The 14,603-nt window shown below is 40.1% G+C and overlaps 1 protein-coding gene across 1 annotated transcript in view; it reads left to right on the top strand.

The window, feature by feature from the left end:
- Positions 1-14,603, top strand: part of LOC137544085 (solute carrier family 26 member 10-like) — a 78,364-nt gene that overhangs the window by 50,162 nt on the left and 13,599 nt on the right. Inside the window, exons 9-14 of the mRNA XM_068265148.1 lie at positions 773-850; positions 1,455-1,550; positions 4,430-4,536; positions 6,528-6,597; positions 8,891-9,070; positions 10,709-10,769. Coding sequence (XP_068121249.1) covers positions 773-850; positions 1,455-1,550; positions 4,430-4,536; positions 6,528-6,597; positions 8,891-9,070; positions 10,709-10,769 — 592 coding nt within the window. The remainder of the gene's footprint in view (positions 1-772; positions 851-1,454; positions 1,551-4,429; positions 4,537-6,527; positions 6,598-8,890; positions 9,071-10,708; positions 10,770-14,603) is intronic.

Below are 14,603 nucleotides of genomic sequence, written 5' to 3'. Positions count from 1 at the left end.
AATTAAAGAAAATGAAAGGGCCAATCAGAATTAAAATCACTAATCGCAAATCGCTATCACAATCGCTGACAAAAAGCTTACACTAAAACACTAATATTGCTACCAAAATCGCTGGAAAACGCTCATGAAATTGCTTACAAAATGCTAATTAAAAAAACGCTAGCAATTGCGCTAGCGATTTGCGAATTGTAGTGGGTTCCAGGCCTTAGGGTGTAGTGGAACACCATATAGGGCCTTTTTCCACTGCACAGCTGAATCGCAAAATTGCAAATCGCTAGTGATTTTTAAATCGCTAAGGTTGCTACTTTATCATAAAAATTATGAGAAGTATTTTCCACTATAGTGATTCGGTTTTTAAATCGCAAATTTCAATCGCTTTCTGGAGCGATTTTAAGAGGGATAATGCAATGCAAATGAAAAATCGCATCGCAAGCGTTTGTGATTGCTAGTGGAAAAGGGCCCTAAGGATATAGTATTTTGGTTTAATTTTCTCCCAATATTTTGACTTCAGACATCACACAAGAGTCAGTGCATGACTACTATGACTACCATGTGTGGTTATCAGTTAATTGTAAAGCGATAATCACTCTTATTTAATTCTGCTTTTAGAGGTTGTAATGCTGTGACTGATTGGTGTAGATATATCTGTGGCTGGAGTTGTCTTGGGTGATGGTTTTATACCCTTCTAAATACAAAGCATTGTGGGTAGAGTGATCTTCATTATGATAATATTCTTCTTTTGTATAAATCATATGATTTAATTTTGTTTCAGCTTTCCGGATTTTTCACCAGTGCTGTGGTACTAGTCGTTCTGATTTGGGTTGGTCCTCTATTTAATTATTTGCCAAAGGTGAGATTCCTTTTGCACCAAAATAACTACAGAATGTGAGGAGGAGGGGTAACCACAAAATCTATTTCACACTACATATACCTGAGTAAGGCCTCTATCACATGGGTAGTTGGTAGTGGAGCATCCACCGTCTAGTAACTAGATCCCTGGACCTGCTGGGCATTCTAAGCAGCTGCAGTAGTTTCTTGCAATGCAGTAACTGCACATCTGTTACAGATACTAAAAATTGTATTCATCCATGATGGCAGGGACTCCATGCCAGCTCAGTGTGATCCATTCTACTAAAATTTAACATACAGCCACTGTCAGGATGTTTATACTTTTCTGGATTCTGATTGTGGCCCGAAATTAAGCTGAGAGGGCATGCAAATGCTCGTTTCACCTTAAAAATCCCTGTTGCCAGTTCAACTTGTTCAAACCAGCGACAAGGGTACTTAAATCCGCCCAGAAGCTTGAAGTCATGGGACAAGATTTGTGGAACAGGATTATTCGCTCTAGAAGCCTGATTGGCGATCTTTCTTACAAAGCTATCATACGGGTTATTTAACATTATTTGCTTTTCTCGGTGTATTCACTATGGTAACTCTGTTCTGTTTTTCTGCAGGCAGTCCTCGCATGCATAAATGTTGTCAGCCTCAGGCAAATGTTCCTGCAGTTTCAGGAGCTTCCAGAGTTATGGAAAATCAGCAAGACCGATTTTGTGAGTTTTTCTTATAGATAATAAAAGTCACAACACTACTGCTAGATTCTTGGAAATATACTATTTAAAGTTCTTAAATTATTTGCTTGATTCTCAAGCAGTCTATACAAATACTTGAAGACATGCAAAAAGAAAAAAAGGTAGCTATTCTTTTAAAGCAGAACTGTAAATACTTTTTCAACACACTGTTTCACTTACCTGGGGCTTCTGCAAGCCCCCAGCAGCCGTCCTGTCCTGCGCCGGTCCTGCATGATCCTTCGTTCTCCCGCCGCCAGCTACTTTCGGTTTTGCCGCTGGGCCAATATGTCTTCGCGGCTCTGGTCACGAGTATCCTTTCTTTGTGTTCCAGTCTGCAATAGCGCTATTGCAGCGGAGAACGCAAAGAAAAGATGCACGTGGCAGGGCTGCGCTGGCCTCGACTTACAAGTTGAGGTAAGGAACGGCCTGGCGGCGGGAACATGGAGACTCGTGGAGGACCGGCGCGGGACAGGACAGCTGTGGGGGCTTGCAGAAGCCCCAAGTAAGTGAAACTGTGTTTAAAAAATATCTACAGTTCCGCTTTAAAGGAATACTGTATGGGGGTTGGGGGAAAATGAGTTGAACTTACCTGGGGCTTCTAATGGTCCCCCGCAGACATCCTGTGCCCGCGCAGCCACTCACCGATGCTCTGTCCCCGCCTCTGGTTCACTTCTGGAATTTCAGACTTTAAAGTCTGAAAACCACTGCGCCTGCGCTACCATGTCCTCACTCCCGCTGATGTCACCAGGAGCGTACTGTGCAGGCCCAGACCATACTGGGCCTGCGCAGTACGCTACTGGTGACATCAGCTGGAGCGAAGACACGGCAATGCAGACACAGTGGTTTTCAGACTTTACAGTCTGAAATTCCAGAAGTGAACCAGAGGCAGGGACAGAGCATCGGTGAGTGGCTGCGCGGGCACAGGATGTCTGCGGGGGACCATTAGAAGCCCCAGCTAAGTTCAACTCATTTCCTCCCACCCCCCCTACAGTATTCCTTTAAATGAATTGTCTTCTTTACATTGGCAGACAATTCATTTAAAAGAAATACATTTCTGCCACCTGTTGGTAGAAGGAAGTATTGCATTTCATGATGTTACAGCAAAGGCTTTATTATCACAAGTTAAAGGAAACCTGAAAGAGGCTGGTGATCCATCGTCTCAAGTACATTTAGCCATAGACCCTGAAAGCATGCAGATCAGATGTTTATGGCAAAAATCTGATAACATTAGCTGAATGCTTGTTTTAGGTGTGTGATTCAGACACTTCCAATGTCTGGTATTGTATAAGGGCTCATTTCCACAAGGAGCCGTGGCAGTTTCTGATTCGGCTGCGGCTCCCGTTCTGCTGCGAAGTCGCAGCCCGAATCACTAAGGCCATGTTCACATCATGAAATGCGGATGGTCGTGTGTTCAGAACACAATGCGTACGAATGCACGCAATCTGCGTTTGTATGCGTTGCGTGGCTGATCCCATTCACTGAAAGTCAGCCACGCGTTTTGTTAAAAAATGCGTGCAGCATCCGTTCGCAGACCGCACTGGTCTGGAATGCATGCAGTGTGAACATCAGACAGTGCAGTCTATGCACCTTCTGATGTTGTGTGTGTCGGCCTCCTGCACATGCAGGGCCCCACTCACATGCAGAAAAACGCAGCAGATTCGGCCCAGACTTGGGCATAGTGGAAGTAGGCCCTAAAAATAAAGAAATATGTCAGCCTCCATATACCTCTTGCTTCAGGATCTTTTAGAAAATTAGACGAATGGATCCCCTGGAATTGGGGAATGTGTGAGGAGGCAGTCCTGTTGGTGTGGGTTGTGGCTAAGTATAAATGGGTGTATACAGTAACATTGAGTTGGGGCAAATATTACTAATGGCAATCAAATATCAACAACAAGCAGATATTTATAATGATAAACAGATATTAATGCCATGCAGATAATAGCAATTATATCCTTCCTTATGGTGCCCATAGATGGTACAATACAATTGTCTGATTTTTCTGTTTATTTGACCAAAACAATCGAATAAAAGTTGAAAAGAATATTTTTTTTTCGATAAGGAAAAACGAACGATTATCCCATTTTTTCAATAAAAATCCGATCAGACATGTTGGAAAAATCTTTATATTTGATCTAACGGCATAATGGAACTAAACTATCTAATCGTAAAAAAAAATTAAAAAATTGTACCATGTATGGTCACCATTACGCTCAATGTTCCTACAAGAGATAGTGACTGAGATGCAAATAAGCCTGCACACAAATTTAATGGGAGTAATCGTTCTTATCTCAGTAACAGCTGACAGGTTTGCAAGGCATCTTTCAAAGAGAAACATGCAACGGTCCATAGCAATGATCTGGGTACACTCCGTGCATCCATGTGATCAGGAGGCCACTGAGCACCCATTAATGGCATGGGCATAATCACTTGTGTCTGTATAATATGGTTTTTGAAATACCTGGAATACATAGAGTTAATATGATAAGTATGATAAGAAATATGTAGTAGAGTCTCGGTTATCTGGCATCGAAAGGGATCAGCTGATGCCGGGTAAATGTGCTTTCTGGCTGTTTTAACCTCAATGTTAAAAGTAGGCCCAGCTAATACAGTACTCTATATACATGCCATGACCTCTGCATTAAATGTTAAAATACAGGAATTAAAGTATACATGGTAAACCTTGGGGGAGCCATGGAACCCAGGCTTTAATCACAACAGAGCCCACAAAGCCTAAGAAGTTGGCCTTTGTGCTGGTTGGTTGAGACTGCTGGTTAGTTGAGTTCCAGAGAACTGGTACTCTACTGTACTTTAAATTGGTGATGTTTATATACACAGTGACATTCTTTGATTTTGTTTGGCAGTCAGTATGGGTGGTCACATGGCTGGCGGTAATTATTCTGAATGTGGAAGCGGGCCTGGCAGTCGGTGTTGTCTTCTCCATGATGACTGTGGTTTGCCGGACACAGAGGTACGCAGTTACACATTTGGTTTACTTGCAGTCTTTTCTCTTTTTAAACTATCATTTGTAGAATCTTTGAAATGTTATTTAGATCTCATTGTTTTATGTTTTTTATCCTGCTGCTACACAAAAATATTGCTCAGATATTAAGCCAAAAAACAGATCGAAGGTCAAAAATAAAAGTGCTACAAATACTACCAAACACCCTAAACACACAAAACATTTTTCGAAAAAAAAATTCACATGTATCTGGTTCAATGTAGAGCTATGCCTTAGCAATTTTATAAGTAAATCCCATGATGGAGTTAAAGAAAAAAATCACCAATATAAGCTGAACATCGGTTAATTTTAATATCAAGAGCCAGATTGGAAACTTCTGAATGATATGTATTTCATGATTATTGCACAGATTTATTCAATAATAATGAGATACATACGGCCACAAAGACACTGTGTGCCTTTTAGTACACCATGAAATGTAGAAGAACCACTCCATCTGCTGCCTTGCCACTTTCAGTCATCTAAATTCTGTGACTCTCGGGTGATATACATGCTGACATGATACCTGGCAGGTGAGTGAATGCTACTACCTGCATTTCTTATGTATTGATCATTGTTTAAAATATCTATTATAGGAATTTAAAGAGGACCTGGCTGTCAGCCCCCTACAGCTGACCTGTGCCCGCGAAGTTACCAAATGGTCCTCCACTCCCCCAGCGCAGCTCACTTTCACTTCTGGCAGTCGCCGTCCACTGCACCTGCACGTCCTCGTTCCCATTGCCGGGAGTGTACTGCGCAGGCGCAGTAGAGATTTTCTCATGCATAGAGGTATATGGAGGCTGCCATATTAATTTTCTTTTAAACAATACGGTTGCCTGGCAGCCCTGCTGATGTCTGGTTGCAGTAGTGTCTGATTCACACACCTAAAACAAACATGCAGCTATTCCAGTCGGAATTTCTGTCAGGAGCCTACTATCTGCACGCATGTTAAGGGGCTGTGGCTAAAAGTATTACAAACAGAGGATCAGCAGGACTTCCAGGCAACTGGTATTGTTTAAAGAGACTCCGTAACAAAAATTGCATCCTGTTTTTTATCATCCTACAAGTTCCAAAAGCTATTCTAATGTGTTCTGGCTTACTGCAGCACGTTTTACTATCACCATCTTTGTAATAAATCAACTTATCTCTCTCTTGTCAGACTTGTCAGCCTGTGTCTGGAAGGCTGCCAAGTTCTTCAGTGTTGTGGTTCTGTGATGCATCTCCCCCCTCCAGGCCCCTCTCTGCACACTGCCTGTGTATTATTTAGATTAGGGCATCTTCTCTCTTCTCTCTTATCTTTTACAAGCTGGATAAATCCTCCTCTGAGCTGGCTGGGCTTTCACATACTGAGGAATTACATACAGGCAGAGCTGTCTGCACTCTGCAGGAAGAAACAGCCTGACACTTCAGTGGAAGATAGCTGCAGGGGGAAAGAAACACACAAATGATCTCTTGAGATTCAAAAGGAAGGGTGTATACAGCCTGCTTGTGTATGATTGTATTTTCTATGTGGGGACATACTGTACATCAACCTACTTCCTGTTCTGGTGGCCATTTTGTTTGTTTATAAACAAACTTTTTAAAACTGTTTTTAACCACTTTTAATGCGGCGAGGAGCGGCGAAATTGTGACAGAGGGTAATAGGAGATGTCCCCTAACGCACTGGTATGTTTACTTTTGTGCGATTTTAACAATACAGATTCTCTTTAAAATTAAAAAAAAAATATGTCAACCTCTGTATGTTTTTTACTTTAGGTTTCCTTTAAAGCTGTGTTCATTGATATACTTATCCTTTTAGTAATTCCCAGCTGTTATCTAAGTTCATTTTCAAACAAAGTATAGATTAATTTTATGTCTGGTGTCAAATGAGAATAAGAAATTACAAAGCTTTTTCAATATGTTATTTTATTAATTTAATGTACAATCACAATCTTTAATTTATTTTTTATGGTACATTTTAGGACTCAATGCTCCGTTCTGGGAAGAGCAGTCAATACAGAAATATATCGACCAGTAGAACACAATGACAAGGTACAGGTTATATATGTACATTAAAAGAATAAATTAACGGTAGCAGGAAAAAGGGTCGCTGGCTGAGGGTGGACGAAAATTATTTTCTGTAATGTACTGATAAACATTAGACTTTTATATATTTTAGATTCAAATACACACAACTGAAGTAGTTCAAGCCTTTTATTGTTTTAATAACCCATAGAGAATCTGTGGGATATTGTGAAGAGAAAGTTGAGAGATGCAAGACCCAACACTCTGGATGAGCTTAAGGCCGCTATCGAAGCATCCTGGGCCTCCATAACACCTGAGCAGTGCCACAGGCTGATTGCCTCCATGCCACGCCGCATTGAAGCAGTCAGTTCTGCAAAAGGATTCCCGACCAAGTATTGAGTGCATAACTGTATGCCAAAATCACCAATATTAAAACAATAATAGACTTGAACTACTTCAGTTGTGTGTAATGAATCTAAAATATATGAAAGTCTAATGTTTATCAGTACATTACAGAAAATAATGAACTTTATCACAATATGCTAATTTTTTTTAGAAGATCCTGTATATTTTCGTTATTATTTCCTATCCCTTTTTACAACTTTATTTATCGTTAACCAAGTTTGACAACGATGTTTATCGTTATCAGATTTCGTTATCCACCAGCGCCATTTTATTATCCAGCAGGGCCCTTTTTTCATGGCGCCCTTTTTTCATGTACGCAAATTAACTGTTAACCACTTCACCACTGAGGGGTTTTACCCCTTGAACACCAGAGCAATTTTCACCTTTCAGCGCTCCTTCCATTAATTCGTCTATAACTTTATTATTACTTATCCCAATGAAATTAATTATATCTTGTTTTTTTCGCCACCAATTAGGCTTTCTTTAGGTGGGACATTATGCCAAGAATTATTTTATTCTAAATGTGTTTTAATGGGAAAATAGGAAAAAATGTGGGAAAAAATTATTACTTTTCAGTTTTCGGCCATTATAGTTTTTAAATAAAGCATGCTACTGTAATTAAAACCCATGAAATGTATTTAACCATTTGTCCCGGTTATAAAACCATTTAAATTATGTCCCTAGCACAATGTTTGGCGACAATATTGTATTTGGAAATAAAGGTGCATTTTTTTCAGTTTTGCATCCATCCCTAATTACAAGCCCGCAGTTTATAAAGTAACAGTGTTATACCCTCTTGACATAAATATTTAAAAAGTTCAGTCCTTAAGGTAACTATTTATGATTTTTTTTTTTTATTGTATTTTTTTTTTTAATTACAAAAAAAATAATAAAAAAATTGGGGAGTGTGGGAGGTAATGAGTTAATTTATTGTGTAAATGTAATGTTTGTTTATGTAAAATGCTTTTAGGGTGTAGTTTACTATTTGGCCACAAGATGGCCACAGTGTGCTTGTTTACATGCGACCTGTAAGCTTCCTTCAGGACGCTTACAGGAAGCAGTAGGAGGCTGGGTGAATCACTATGATCGCGCTGTTTCTAATAGAAGCAGCGTGGTTATTGCGGGGGCTTAGATCAACGAACGGGAATGGATTTTCCCGTTCATTGATCTCCGTGCGAGCAGGCGGCGGCGTGCACGAGCGGCGGGTGCACGCGCACGAGCGGCGGGAGCGCGGACAGCGGCGCTAGCGCGGAAGGTACGGATTTCTCCGTCCCTGGTTTTTTAGGGGGGAAAAAAGGGACGGAGAAATTCGTACCGCGGGGGTTTAAGTGGTTAATGTACCTAATAGACAAAATGAAACAAGTAGTATGCAGCCACCCTGTGCACGACAGAAGTAACAAGCTCACAAGTGGCTGCTATCACACAAATAAATAATGTTAGCAGGTCCTCAGTATACACAATCAAATGTTTATCCACTCATAAAAAGCATAAAACAATTCAGGAGCATGTGCACTCACGTCACCTGGAGGGTCCACTCCTTGCAAACATTAAATAAAATGCATATCAAGTTCAGTGTGCAGTATGAGCAGTAAACCTGCCCTTTACCCTTGCCCTCACTTCTCAAAATCCTGACCAGCTTTGGCCTAGCACCATCATCAGGGGTGATCCGGCAGTGATACATGTCACAACAATGTCTTAAAGGTGGGATATCACTCTGAGAGCGTAGCAGACCTCGGGACCCATTAGTACAGTTCCTGAGTTCTGCTAGCAAATACAAATGGTACACATGACGAAGAGCTGGCAATAAAACGTCCATGAAACTACAATATGCCATAACTCAAAATGTTCTATTTGTTTTAATGAAAACATTTTTATGATCATCTGCCAGAAGCTAACAAAATGTTCTTGTAATTAGTGTTACGAAATCCCAGGTGTGAAGATTCTGTCCTATAATGCCCCCATCTTCTACGGAAATAGGGACATCTTTAAGGAAACAATGTGCAAGATTGTGGGGCTGACCCAGGAGAAAATTCGTAAAAGAGAGAAAGCTTTGAAAGCCTTAGAACAGGGCATGAAGATGAGGATCTCAGTGGTGGTAAGTTTATCTCTGCAGTATTATATTAAGAGCAATTGTGGCTTAAAGCGGACCCAAACCGAACATTTTTTTAATTCAAAATATTTAGTTGCACCACTCTGACACATACAAAGATAAATAAACACTCCTTCAAGCCTATGAGCATTTCAATGCATGCTTTTCAGCCTTCTCTTTCCATAACTAGGGTTATACAGGTGGCAGCCATTAGCAATTCCTCCATTGCCGGACACCACCTACTTCACCAGTCTGCCTTATTCTGTCCCGACAATATGAAAGAAAGGGAAGGGGTTCCTCCAATAAATGTAAACTATTTTATGTTTGTCATCATGCAGCTGAAAAAAGGCTGCTATTTATTATTATAATTTAGAAAATAGATTTTATTTCTGAAATCTTGGATTTTTAATTTGGGTCCACTTTAACTGATAGTCAACAGTGGATTGATTCTCACACAACTTTTCACCTGGAGGTAAAGGAAATGTAAACAGAAGTAGAAACGTTTTGGGAGTTTCGAAACTTACGTTCCAATTAAACATAAACATTTCTGATGAAAAGCAAGCAAACCATTTATATATACTGTATTGTATATAGTATATTAGTTAAAGCTAGAGGAAGAATTCCAGGCTTCCTGGAGCTAATGGGTATACAGCATATAAAGTATATAAAGAAGGGCCCTGTGGTCTGCTGTATGATGATGTGTAGTAATAGTTAATAAACTATAAATTGAGATACTATAAAAGAGATGTACAGTTTCTGAATGTTGTTAATTTTGGACAGAGAAGCAAAGGGATAGAGTTCCTGTAAGATCTGTATTTTATTTTTAAAAAAACTGACAAAGGGACTGCGAATTCAAGAAAACCAGGCCTGGTTGGCGTTTTGCACCTGTTGACACATTGTGATAGGTGCTTCCTTGTTTCCATTTTTGGATCCACATTCATGATAAAGTACACTATTTGTGTGATGCCTGTGCTGACCTACCCTTCTCATTCGTTGAATGGTATTATTTGCTTTGGAAGTGAGGCCATAGGGTATGAGTAAGGACTGACGTCCGAAACTTGTCAGCCTTGATGCCTGTTGTTAGTGTTACTGGATACGTCCATTAATGAAGGTGTTGAGCTGACAAGTGCGGACCTTCTCCCTTTTTTTCCACTCTGACACATACAAAGATAAATAAACACTCCTTCAAGCCTATGAGCATTTCAGTGCATGCTTTTCACCCTTCTCTTTTCATAGCTAGGGTGATACCGGTGGCAGCCATTAGCAATTCCTCCTTTGCTGGACACCACCTACTTCACCAGTCTGCCTTATTCTGTCCCGGCAATATGAAAGGAAGGGAGGGGTTCCTCCAATAAATGTTAAATATTTTATATTTATCATCATGCAGCTGAAAAAAAGGCTGCTATTTATTATTATAATTTAGAAAATAGATATTATTTCTGAATTCTTGTATTTTTAATTTGGGTCCACTTTAAGCCGTCTGTGGAAAAGAGGCCTAAAGTAACTTTTTACTTTTGAAACCTCACAAAACATTTTTTTTCTCTGAGTGTAGCCTGAAGAATGTATCTTTAAAATACCAAATTAGTGGTTAAACAACATACTGTATTGTTTTTATATTAGCTCAGTTTGCATTTTATTTTGCAGGATTCAGGGATAGCAAATCCCGTTTATCATGCAGATGAAGGCAGTCTAAAATATGAAACAGGTAAAATAAAGCTTGTCTGTTTAGCATTGATGCTGGGCTTTTTATTGTGATTCAGTGTCTTAGTATACACAAAAGTAACTGAAGCAATTTACCAAAATAGGCAGATTTTAACCATTTGATGACCGCAGACTTACACCCACCCTATTGACCAGGCTATTTTTTATAATTCAGTGCTCTGCAGCTTTAACAACTCACTGCAGAGCCATACAACTTAGTACACAAAAGAGTCTAGCCTCCTTTTGTTGCCACCAACAGAGCTTTCTCTTGGTGGCATCTGATTGCTGCTGTAGCGTCTTTTTTATTATCCTACTAATATAATAAATGGGAAAGTTCGGATGTTTGGATGTTTGTTACTTGATCATGCGAAAACGGCTGAACGGATTTGAATGAAATTTGCCACACACATAGTACATTACCTGGAATAAAGTATAGGATACTTTTTATTCCCATAACCAAAAATAGACAAATACAAATTTCACTGGAAAATGTAAACTGCAGACATTCTTACACTGTTACACTGGAGGTGTGTTTAGCTTCTAAGGGTAGAATAGTTAATTTGCATATATTCAGCAGTGATGCACTGGGAGACATCTCGAGCTCACTCCATCCTGAATTATCGCAAATTCTTTCTGTTTTAAGAAAGCAAACTATTGTTTTTTTTAACATCTTAGTAAGAGGGCTTTTAGGACCATTGTAGCCCCTCACACACTCCAATGACTTCTGGTTCACCATGAGCTTGCTGGTTAGTCTGTACCTCTCGGTGTTACAAACCCTACTGCATAGAGCCAAATTAATCCATGCCATGCACTGATGAGGATCAAACAATCCAAAACAGTCTGTATGCATGTTGGATTATTATGGCTCTGTACAAATTAACAAGCTGACACATCATTGCATTCCAGCGGTTCTGGAGGTGTGTTTAGCATCTAAGGATAACAATGGTTAATTTGCATATATTCAGCAGTGATGCACTGGGAGACATCTCAAGCTAACTCCAACCTGAATTATCGTAAATTCTTTCTGTGTTAAGAAAGCAAACTTTTTTTTTCTTACACTGTTAATGGTAGGGTTCTCAAACTTTGCACAGTTGGTCGATTTTCAAGGGGAATATTTCTGCCATTCTTGCACTGTTAATGGCACAAGCCTCAAACCTGCCATTCTTGCACTGTTAATGGCACAAGCCTCAAACCTGGCATAGTTGATCATTGGGTGACTGGGGTTCAATTTCAGAAAGGGGGTGGAGCCACAAATAGACAATCAGATTTGTTTCATTCCAATGCAAATTATTGTTGCCAAACACCGCAAAGCTCACAAACTTGGTCATTGATTAATTGATTAATTGTGTGTTAGGGTTAGGAAAGTGGGCACAGCCAACACCAGCCAAATACATAAGCGGGCAACGCAGGGTCATAAGTGGGCGGAGACAAATACAAATTTTACTGGGAAAATGTAAACAGCAGCTATTCTTACACTGTTAATGGTAGGGTTCTCAAACTTTGCACAGTTGATTACTGGGTGACTGGAATTAATATTCATAAAAGTGGGTGGAGCCTACAAAAAACAATCAAAAATTACCTATTGATTTTTCAGGGGAATATTTCATTGCTGCCACTCTTGCACTGTTAATGGCACAAGACTCAAACCTGGTACAGTTGATCATTGCGTGACTGGGGTTTAAATTTATATAAGGGGGTGGAGCCCCAAACAGCCAATCTGATTTGTTTCATTTTAATGCAGGTTATTGATGCCAAAGACTGCAAAGCTCACAAACTTGGTCATTGAGTAATTGAGTAATTGTGTGTTAGGGTTAGGGTTAGGAAAAGTGGGCGCAGCCAGCACCAGCCAAATACATAATTGGGCAATGCCGGGTCATCAGTAGGCAGAGACAAATACAAATTTCACTGAGAAAATGTAAACTGCAGCAATTCTTACACTATTAATGGTAGGGTTCTCAAACTTTGCACAGTTGGTCACTGGGTGACTGAGATTAATATTCAGAAAAGTGGGTGGAGCCTACAAAAGCCAATCAAAATCCACCTATTAATCTTTAAGGGGAATATTTAACTGATGCCATTCTTGCACTGTTAATGGCACAAGCCTCTTGCACTGTTAATCACTTGTATCTGGTACAGTTGGCCATTGGGTGATTGGGGTTTAAATTCAGAAAAGGGGTGGAGCCACAGCCATATTTATTTTATTTCAATGCAAATTATTGATGCCAAAGACCGCAAAGCTCACAAACTTGGTCATTAAGTAATTTTGTGTTAGGGTTAGAAAAAGTGGGCGGAGCCAACACCAGCCAAATACATACCTGGGCAATGCCAAGTCATCAGTGGGCGGAGACAAACACAAATTTCACTGGGAAAATGTAAACTGCAGCCATTCTTACACTTTTAATTGTAGGGTTCTAAAACTTTGCACAGTTGGTCACTGGGTGACTGGGATTAATATTCAGAAAAGTGGGTGGAGCCTACAAAAACCAATCGCAATTCACCTATTGATTTTCAAGGCAAATATTTAATTGCTGCCATTTTTGCACTGTTAATGGCACAAGCCTCAAACCTGGTACAGTTGATCATTGGGTGACTGTGGTTAAATATTTAGAAAAGGGGTGGAGCCACAAACAGCGAATCAGATGTGTTTAATTTCAATGAAAATTATTCATGCCAAAGACCACAAATCTCACAAACTTGGTCATTGACTATTGACAATTGTGTGTTAGCGTTAGAAAAAGTGGCCACAGCCAACAGCAGCCAAATACATACCCGGGAAACATTAGGACATCGGTGGGTGGAGAAAAATACAAATTTCACTGCTAGAATGTAAACTGAAATTTGGCACACACATAGCACATTACCTGGAATAAAGTATAGGATACTTTTTATTCCCATAACCAAAAAGGGGCGGAGACAAATACAAATTTCACTGGAAAATGTAAACTGCAGCCATTCTTACACTGTTACACTGGAGGTGTGTTTAGCTTCTAAGGGCACAATGGTTAATTTGCATATATTCAGCAGTGATGCTCTGGGAGACATCTCAAGCTCACTCCAACCTGAATTATTGCAAATTCTTTCTGTTTTAAGAAAGCAAACTTTTGTTTTTCTTACACTGTCAATGGCAGGGTTCTTAAACTTTGCACAGTTGGTCACTGGGTGACTGGGATTAATAATCAGAAAAGTGGGTGGAGCCTACAAAAGCTAATCAAAATTCATCTATTGATTTTCAAAGGAGTGGAGCCACAGCCAATTAGATTTATTTCATTTCATTGTCAATTATTGATGCCAAAGACCGCAAATCTCACAAACTAGGTCATCCTTGAGTAATTGTGTGTTAGGATTAGAAAAAGTGGGCAGAGCTAACACTAGCCAATTACATACCCGGGCAACGCCGGGCGACCGGCTAGTTAATTAAATAAATTGTGCTATTTTTTGTTTATTTCCCTCCCCCCCGAGATCCAATCAGTGATCACCTCTCATAGGCATCAGCCTATGAGAGGGGATCACATTGTAGGCCAATCGAGAGGACAGCTTTGTCAATAAGCTGTCCCCTTACAGCACTGCGTATAGATCGCAGCGGTGTATAAAGAAAAAGAACCCCGTTTTTTCCTCTAACAGCCTATCAGCCGCAATCGTGGGCTAGCAGGCTGTTTACGGAATGGAGCTCCCCGCTAATCTCCTCCTCCAGGACTTGACGCCAATCAGCGTTAGGCGGTCCTGGGGAGCCACCTCGCGGCTGCCAGTCGCCGTTAGGCGATCAAACTGTTGCAAGAAGTAATTTAACAGGGAGAGACGCCAGGTTAAAGGACACCATAGTATTTTACTCATAGTTGAA

Source organism: Hyperolius riggenbachi, chromosome 2 (assembly GCF_040937935.1).
Source record: "Hyperolius riggenbachi isolate aHypRig1 chromosome 2, aHypRig1.pri, whole genome shotgun sequence".
NCBI lineage: Eukaryota > Metazoa > Chordata > Amphibia > Anura > Hyperoliidae > Hyperolius > Hyperolius riggenbachi.
The sequence above is the reverse complement of the archived record's forward strand: the minus strand, read 5'-3'. Positions and strand labels throughout refer to the sequence as shown.